Genomic DNA, 7,820 nt, shown 5'->3' with positions numbered 1-7,820 from the left:
CCGGGGCTTCATATTGGTGGGGGAGGGGGGAGGAGTTGGTGGCGGCGGCAGAAGAAGAGAGCGGCAGCATCAGCGGCAGCGCCGGCGGTGCGCGCTGCCCCGCCCCCCGCTCCCCATCCTCCTGCCCGAGGCGTGCGTGAGGCGGCGGCGCGTGGCATCGGCGTCTCCCTCCGGCCTGCGCCTCTTCCTCCCCTCCTCCTCCTCCTCCCTCTTTCCCCTTTCCCCCCTCCTCTCCGCTCCCTGCCAGGCCAAGGCCATGACCGACTTCAAGCTGGGCATCGTGCGGCTCGGCCGGGTGGCCGGCAAGGTACGCGTGGGGCCCCGTAGGGCGGGGCAGAGTGGGAGAAATAGGATTTGCGCGTCTGTATGCGGTGTGCGTGTGTTTCCGTGCCCGCGCGTGTTCTGGCTTGGGAGACCCGCGCCCCTTCCTCTATCACATCACCGCCCCCTCGCGCGTCTGACCTGCTCCGTTACGTCAGATAGGACCCCTCTGTGACGTCACTGGGGTTCCATGAGCCCATTATTATTATTAAAGATAGAAGGATGCGGGGGGCTGGTTTTAGTTTAGAGGTCCCTTTTCTCTTTTTTTACTCTATCTTTGCATCTCTCCCTGTAGAGGGGTAATGAGCTGTTCTGTGGAGCACTTCCCGCTTGTGGACCTCAAATGGGGAGATTGCTTTCTTTTTATATCCTTCATATTCAGGCTATAAAGGGGCCCATAGCTCACAGGCAGAGCACATGGAGGTGGCACCTGCATTTTCACAGGGTTACATAGCAAGTGTTCTGAGAGGTTTATTTCTGCTTTGGAGTGTGCCTACTGGTTAGACTAGGTGATACTGACAGATTTATAGTCTGACCTGATCCTAAGTAGCTTACTATTTTCTTGTGCAGATTTGATACATATTTGTTGTAACTTTCTTTTGTTGTGCTTTTCTGTTTTTGTTTTTTGGAATAAGCATGGACCACAAAGGATGTGTACCAATACTTGGTGCAATGTCTTGCTTTACAGGTTGTTCGGGTTAAGTTTTGTTTATAGCAAAAACAGAAACACAAAACTGCCCTTTAAAGGCTAACTGATTTGTGTGGTATAATCCATTTTGGGCCAGAGCTGCCCCTCTCAGTTGCAGATTTTGGTCTCTGAGCAAGAACTTGCATTTTACAGTTCTTTCTTCCTCTCCTATCCTACTTCCAAAGGCAAGAGAAAGGCAATACCCTTTCTGGCATTTGGACTTCCCAGAAGGCTTGTGGACACAATGGTAGGTAGAGATCCCAGAATGCTCAAGGCTAACCCTGGAGCAGCTTTCCCCTGGTTTAGACAAGTGTGTGAAGTATGCCCGGTCAGATGAATGACTTATTTAAGGTGTAAAACTTCTCTTTTCAGTGTAAGATGTGCCCTGGAATAGCTTAAATTGTTGTTTTCTGAAATGAATGAAGAGTGCCTTGCTAGGTATTGGAAAAGTATCCACAATATAAAGTATATAATTACCCTTCCTTTTTTATTCTAGACAAAGTACACACTGATTGATGAGCAAGACATTCCACTTGTGGAGAGTTACTCTTTTGAGGTAAGAACCATGTTATCTACCTTATTTCCACATTCCAAGTGTTTAACTCAAACTCCCATCAGGTCCAGTCAGCATATCCAATGGCTGAAGAGGATTGGGAGGACCACATGTCAGCTATTATTCCTCTTGATCAGGGATGGGGAACCTGTGGCTCTCCATATGAACCCTGACCTGACATGGCCAGTAATTAGGGTAGATAAAAAACAGGCAGGTTGACTGTCTAATGAACCTGCTTTAATCTAACTCATGAAAGCCGGTGGTCTCATATAATGACTATCTGAATAAGTTGGCAGAGATAGAAGAGGAGGCATTTTCCCTTGAAACAGCATGTGGGTCATAAAAGGACTCAGCCCGATCCAGACACCTGGGTTTGGGCAAGGACTTGTATCAAAAGTACCAAGTTCTCCAAAGACTCAAACTGTTCTCTGAAGTAGGATAACCAGGCAAGTTGTCCTTCACTTGCAGAATCAGGAGTTGCTTTACTTTAGAATGAATTTTCTTTTATATAGGCTTCATGTATTTTTAGATTGGATTTTGCGGAGCTTAATAGAAAATGTATTGCTCTTGGAAAAGGGGCCGATTTGAAATACACTGACATTACACTTTCACCCATTCATTTACCTGATATCAACAGGTTCTGCACAAGCTTTTGAGGTGTCTGGGGAAAAATTAGAAACTTGACATGGTTTATATATATCCTCAGGCTTGCTGAACAAGAAGGCTCTGATCTTATATAGAGTGTCTGTTAACTCACCACAGAGTGACTCAAGCACAGAAACTGGGTTCCTGGGGCAGAGCATGCATCTCATTTGACATTTCCCATGTCCATTATTGACCCACTTTCTCTCGTCTGATATAGACTGACTGATTTTGAACTTTAGAGACTCTACCTTTAGAGGCAGTACCTCTGCCTTCAGTTGCCATTTATTTGTTTTTTAACATTTCTGTTACTTGGGTTGCAGTTTTCTGTTTTAATGACTGTTACGTTTCTGTCCATTACTAGTTGTACTTACATTTCACTGTGTTTTGTATTTGAAGCTGCTATGATGATTAGATGAGCATACAAATATTTTAAACAAAATGTATGAATAGATGTGTTCTCTGCCTTTGGCCAGGCTCGAATGGAGGTCGACGCAGATGGAAATGGTGCTAGAATATTTGCCTTTGCGTTTGACAAAAACCGAGGAAGAGGCTTTGGACGCCTGCTGCACGAGTTACTGTGGTAGGTATCATTATGCAGGGGATAACATAGCTGCAGGTTTCCAGACTGCTGAGGCATGTGTATGCATAGTCTTTGGAGATGGGCACTATAATGGCAACTCTCACGTGTCAGGGTAAGCCGTAAGCCGTGGTTTGCTGTGCATGAGCAGATAGCGTCTGTCTTACCTCTCCCCATTCATGGTGGGAAGAAAGAAACCACAATCCCTGGCTTAGCATTGTGTCCAAACCAGGGGTTGTGGTTTGCTTTTCTCCTGACAACCCACAGTGTGTAGCCAATGTTTGTTTTTACGATACGATATCTTTATTGTCATTGTCCCATGCAGAACAATGAAATTGAAAAACTACATAAAACTACATAAAACATTCAAAAACACCTAAAAACTCTGAAACCCCATTTTAAAATACACTATACTATAGAGAACCCTTATGCTGCGTTTAGAACCAGAATTGCATTTGCGTAGAAACTGTTTCTCAGGCGGCTAGTCCTGGCCTTCATAACCCTATACCTTCTTCCAGAAGGCAGAAGCTGAAAGAGATCATTTCCAGGGTGCGTACTATCCTGTGCTATCTCTGCCGCTTTCTTATGGCACCTGGCAACATAGATTTGATCTAAGGTGGGAAGAGTGCACCCAATTATTCTCTCTGCGGTCTTTACAACCCTGGATAGCATTGTTTTTCCCCTGGCCGTGCAGCTCCCAAACCACACACACAGACCATAAGTTAATACGCTCTCCACAGTGCAATGGTAGCTTTCTGATTGTGATTTGTTTGTGATCTGATTGTGATTTTAGCTTTCTGATTGTGATTTGTTGGAGGTGAAACAAACCATAGTCCTTACTTTGGACACATCTTCTAAGCCCAAGGGATCATTGTTTGTTTTCTTCTAGTAGGAGCAGAGGGGAGACAAATACATTCACAGTAAACCATTACCTAAGGTGTACTGTGATGTACAAACTGAGCCACCATGTAAAAGGAAAGTGGGCTGTGTTGTGTGTTAAAGTATATTTACCCCCTCCCTTTTTCTCTCTATAATTTGAACATACAAAACTGCCATGTATTTAGATCTAGGTTGATCCATCTAGCTCTGTGCTGTCTATGCTGGCTGTCTGGCTGGCTGACTGACTGACAGCAGCAGCAGCTTTCCTGGGTTTCAGGCAGGGGACATTCCTGGTCCTACTTGGAAATCCTGGAGATTGAACATGGGACCTTCGGCATGCAAAATGCTCCAACCCATCCAAGTGCCACAGGGCTACCCACAACTTGAAGCCAGGGTTCCAATATCTAGAGAGTCTACTGCTGTGCTACGATCCTTTCCCTTTAACAGCTTGGGTGACTTAAAAGAAAAAAGAATTTGCCTGCTACCTAGAAGATGCCAGGTGTATTTCTAAGGCATTTCCCCTGATCACCACCCAATTTACAGTGGTACCTTGGGTTACAGACGCTTTAGGTTACAGACTCCGCTAACCCAGAAATAGTACCTTGGGTTAAGAACTTTGCTTCAGGATGAGAACAGAAATCATGCAGCAGCGGCACGGCGACAGCAGGAGGCCCCATTAGCTAAAGTGGTGCTTCAGGTTAAGAACAGTTTCAGGTTAAGAACGGACCTCTGGAACGAATTAAGTTCTTAACCCAAGGTACCACTGTATCTCTAATTGCAGGGATGCCTGCAGAAGGTCATCAGCAGAAGATCTTAAGAACTGGACAGGGGGGTGGGTGTCCTTTATGCCTTGGGTCCTAAGCCGTGTAAGGTTTTAAATTTTCAGACCCAGCACCTTGAAGTCAAAGTAAGCTTGTTAAGCTCTTTTGAGATGTGTTGTCTCCAATGACCTGCTCTGGTTAGAACCCTGGTAGCAGCTCTTTGAGCATGTTGGGGTTTCCATACTGCCTTCCAAGGGCAGCCCATGATGTATTATAGGAGTCCAAGCACCTAGAAGCATCTGAATGCTTCCTTTCAGGAATTGCATGTGGCTCGTCTTCTCTTTCAGGGAGAGGCATAGGGGGGGCATCGCCCCTGGCTTTCAAGTTGTACATCTGAATGCAGTGACAGTGGACAATCGTCTAGACAACCTGCGATTGGTTCCATGGGGATGGAGGCCCAAAGCCGAAGAAATCTCTAGTAAACAAAGGTAAATTCTCAATAACAATGTCACAGGCAAGAGGGACAAAAGGGGCCGGAAGTCAAACAACCCCAGAACTTGTTTTTTTGCATAGCCCCTTGATGATTTTTTATGTGTGTTTCTTTGCATCTGAAGAAACTGTGGTGCTAAGTTCTCTCTGACTTGGCCATAGAGGGGAGGATATGTCTCCCACCCTAGGTTATTTATTCCACTCACACAGCAACAATTCTCAAGAATTCCCTTGAATGAGGAATCAGTTGTTAAACTACTCTGGTAATTGTATGTCTGCTAGCGAGAACAGGGGCCTTATAACAACTTTCAGCACCCTTAACAAGCTAAAGTTTCCATAATTCTTTAGGGGAAGACATAACTGTTTAAGACTGTATCAGAGTACTTTAAAGGTATGTTGTGATTGTGGCTACTGTCAACTCTGCTTTGAGAGGGTTGGAGTTTTAACATGTTGCAACGGTGCAGCACAAGCTTGCTGCGGAAATATTTAATTTGCTGTTTTTTCTTGAAGGGAACAAAGCTTATACTGGCTGGCGATCCAGCAGCTTCCCACAGACCCCATAGAGGAACAGTTTCCGGTGCTGAATGTGACACGCTATTATAACGCTAATGGGGATGTTGTGGAAGAAGAGGAGAGTTCGTGCACATACTATGAATGTCACTACCCTCCCTGCACAGTGATTGAGAAACAGGTGCGTTCAAAACCAGAAGCAAGTCATGGATAAGACCGTCCTTGTTCTAGGCTGGCTGCTGCAAGTTCACCCTCTTCAGTGTGGTTGCTTCTTTTTAAAAAATCAAAAGTCCTTAGGCACAGCTAGTGTGTTCTTTGTACCCCCTGCAAGGAATTTCACTGCACCGTTTTTAGCCTAAATAGTTATCCTGGCCAGCGGCTTCCAAGCTTCAGACACGTCTCTCTCTCAATGGTGTTCTGTGAAGTGCAACTGACTTTGTGCTACCATTCTATTTGGATAACTCTTCACCCTACCTCTCAGTGTGGAAAAGTCAGTGTTGCCCATAGGCGAAACCCCTCTTTTCCTAGCCCACTTTTTCTTAGGACAGGGTCATGGGGAAACAAGATCAGAATGAACAGCTCTGGTTTTAAACCTCACTGAAGTAACTTTGTTGTATAGAAGGATGGATAGAAGTCACCCGAAAAGATAACCTGTACAAAGGGAATCTGTTCCTTTGATGACAGTTTTGGATGCTTTTGTGGAGGAAAATATGTAAATAGGTCTGTGAATATAGAAGGGTCTCCAACTCAGCAGGAGAGCATCAGTTTTAAGTCCTAGGTTCAGTCTCTAGAGCTGCGAAAGATCCCTGCTCGAAACTTTGGAGCACTTCTTCTGTGCAACATAGGTGGTACACTGAACTGGGCCATACTAGTCTGATTTGGTGTCAGGTAGTGCTCTGTGTTCCAAAGCCATAGTTATAAACCCAGGGGTGGGGAACTGCAGCTCGAAACTCCCTCAGCCCCAGCCAGCCTGGCCATTGCAGGAGGTGGGGGTGGCGGGTGGCACAGTTCCCTATCCTTGTTGTAGACCATGAGGGAAAGAAATTGAGAGTGCAGTCCTGTACATGTTTACTCATTCCCATTGAATTCAGAATGTCTAAGATTGGGTGGGGGTGGAGAAAAAGAAGATGATACTCATAATGAGACCTTCAGGTTCATAAACAAGAGAAGTGCACCAGTGGGGGCTGGATAATATTTTATCCACAATGAAAACCAAGGCAGCGTTTTGTAGGGTTCCCAGGCTATTCTACCCAGATCCTGACCAGGCCTGCTTTAGTTCCTACAAAGATTGCCCTGGGACTGGCCACCTTAGGACCCTTTTGGTTGGCTTGCTTTTGTGGGGGATGGTTTTCTTTCTCTAGGGGCCTTGAAAAGGGATACTGATTTTTGTCCCGTACTCCTCTCTCCAGTTACGTGAATTTAACATCTGTGGGCGGTGCCAGGTCGCACGGTACTGCGGCTCGCAGTGCCAGCAGAAAGACTGGCCGGCCCACAAGAAGCACTGTCGGGAGAAGAAGCGAGTCTTCCAGCAAGAGCTTGGACCAGAACGATGACCAGCTGGCTGAGGCCTTAGCCCCACAGGGCACCTTCCCAGAAGGTTAAGGAGGAGGTGCCCACTTTGCACGAACTGCTCACTTGAAGCCAGAGGCACTGACAAAAAAGGAGAGAGAGAGAGGAGAATTTTTTTTTTTATATTTGAAAAGACAAACCAATCCCTGTGATGCTTGAGGAAAGGGACTGACTCTTCCCTTCCAGTGTTAAAAAAAAGAAAACGTCTGAAGCAAAAAAAAAGACTACTGGGGAAGCTCTCCTGCTTGGAAGCTTTCTGTTATTTATATGTTAATATGTTTGTAAAGTTGTGTACAGAGGTTTTTTTTTTGGTTTTTTTTGTTAGAAGTTCTCTTGCATAGGACTCATTTACTGTAATGTTCAAGTGAGAACACATTGTTGGTTGAAATAACTGTCCAGTAGCAAAAAGAGAAACAAAAAAAGCTTTTCCTCCCCCTGTGGCTAGGAGAAGGCCTGGGGAGCTAGCTCAGAACATCAGCAGTTAAATCTGAACAACTCTGCATGGAAAGTTGTGTTTTCAAGTAAAGGATTGGAATGGATTGGCTGCCTTTTTTTGCTCTTTTAAACACTTGAGCAGCTGTGAATGATTGTCCACCACTATCAACATCATGTTGCTGGTCTGTCCCCCCCCCCCCCAATGAGTGACACTTTCCTCTGAAGATTGCAAAAGCCGCTGAGCTGCTTAGCTGCTTCCTATCACTGTTCTTCCCATCTGTTTGTAGAGGCAACCCCCCCCCCCCGCATCCTGGTTGTCATAGTTCCTAATGATATTTCCACCACTCCACAAGGAACCATGGGCAGTAAGGTAAAGGTGCAAGCAGGCTTCCA

The 7,820-nt window shown here is 45.6% G+C and overlaps 1 protein-coding gene across 1 annotated transcript; it reads left to right on the top strand.

Moving 5' to 3' along the window:
• Window positions 1–4: 4 nt before the first annotated feature.
• ZMYND19 (zinc finger MYND-type containing 19) lies at window positions 5–7,531 on the top strand. Its single transcript, XM_028714833.2, has 6 exons — window positions 5–307; window positions 1,506–1,565; window positions 2,681–2,787; window positions 4,772–4,912; window positions 5,424–5,604; window positions 6,833–7,531. The coding sequence occupies exons 1-6, from the start codon at window positions 257–259 to the stop codon at window positions 6,974–6,976; spliced, it is 684 nt and encodes a 227-aa protein (XP_028570666.2). The 5' UTR covers window positions 5–256; the 3' UTR covers window positions 6,977–7,531.
• The last annotated feature ends 289 nt before the right edge of the window (window positions 7,532–7,820 follow it).

Source organism: Podarcis muralis, chromosome Z, assembly GCF_964188315.1.
Source record: "Podarcis muralis chromosome Z, rPodMur119.hap1.1, whole genome shotgun sequence".
Lineage (NCBI taxonomy): Eukaryota > Metazoa > Chordata > Lepidosauria > Squamata > Lacertidae > Podarcis > Podarcis muralis.
This window is presented reverse-complemented; position numbering and strand designations above follow the sequence as displayed.

What these genes read in the sequence shown, in the direction of transcription:
- ZMYND19 (XM_028714833.2), top strand. Translation starts at nt 257, where the DNA reads ATGACCGACTTCAAGCTGGGCATCGTGCGGCTCGGCCGGGTGGCCGGC. An exon ending in TCGGCCGGGTGGCCGGCAAG is followed by an intron (nt 308 to 1,505) that starts GTACGCGTGGGG and finishes TTTTTATTCTAG; the next exon opens with ACAAAGTACACACTGATTGA. An exon ending in TGGAGAGTTACTCTTTTGAG is followed by an intron (nt 1,566 to 2,680) that starts GTAAGAACCATG and finishes GCCTTTGGCCAG; the next exon opens with GCTCGAATGGAGGTCGACGC.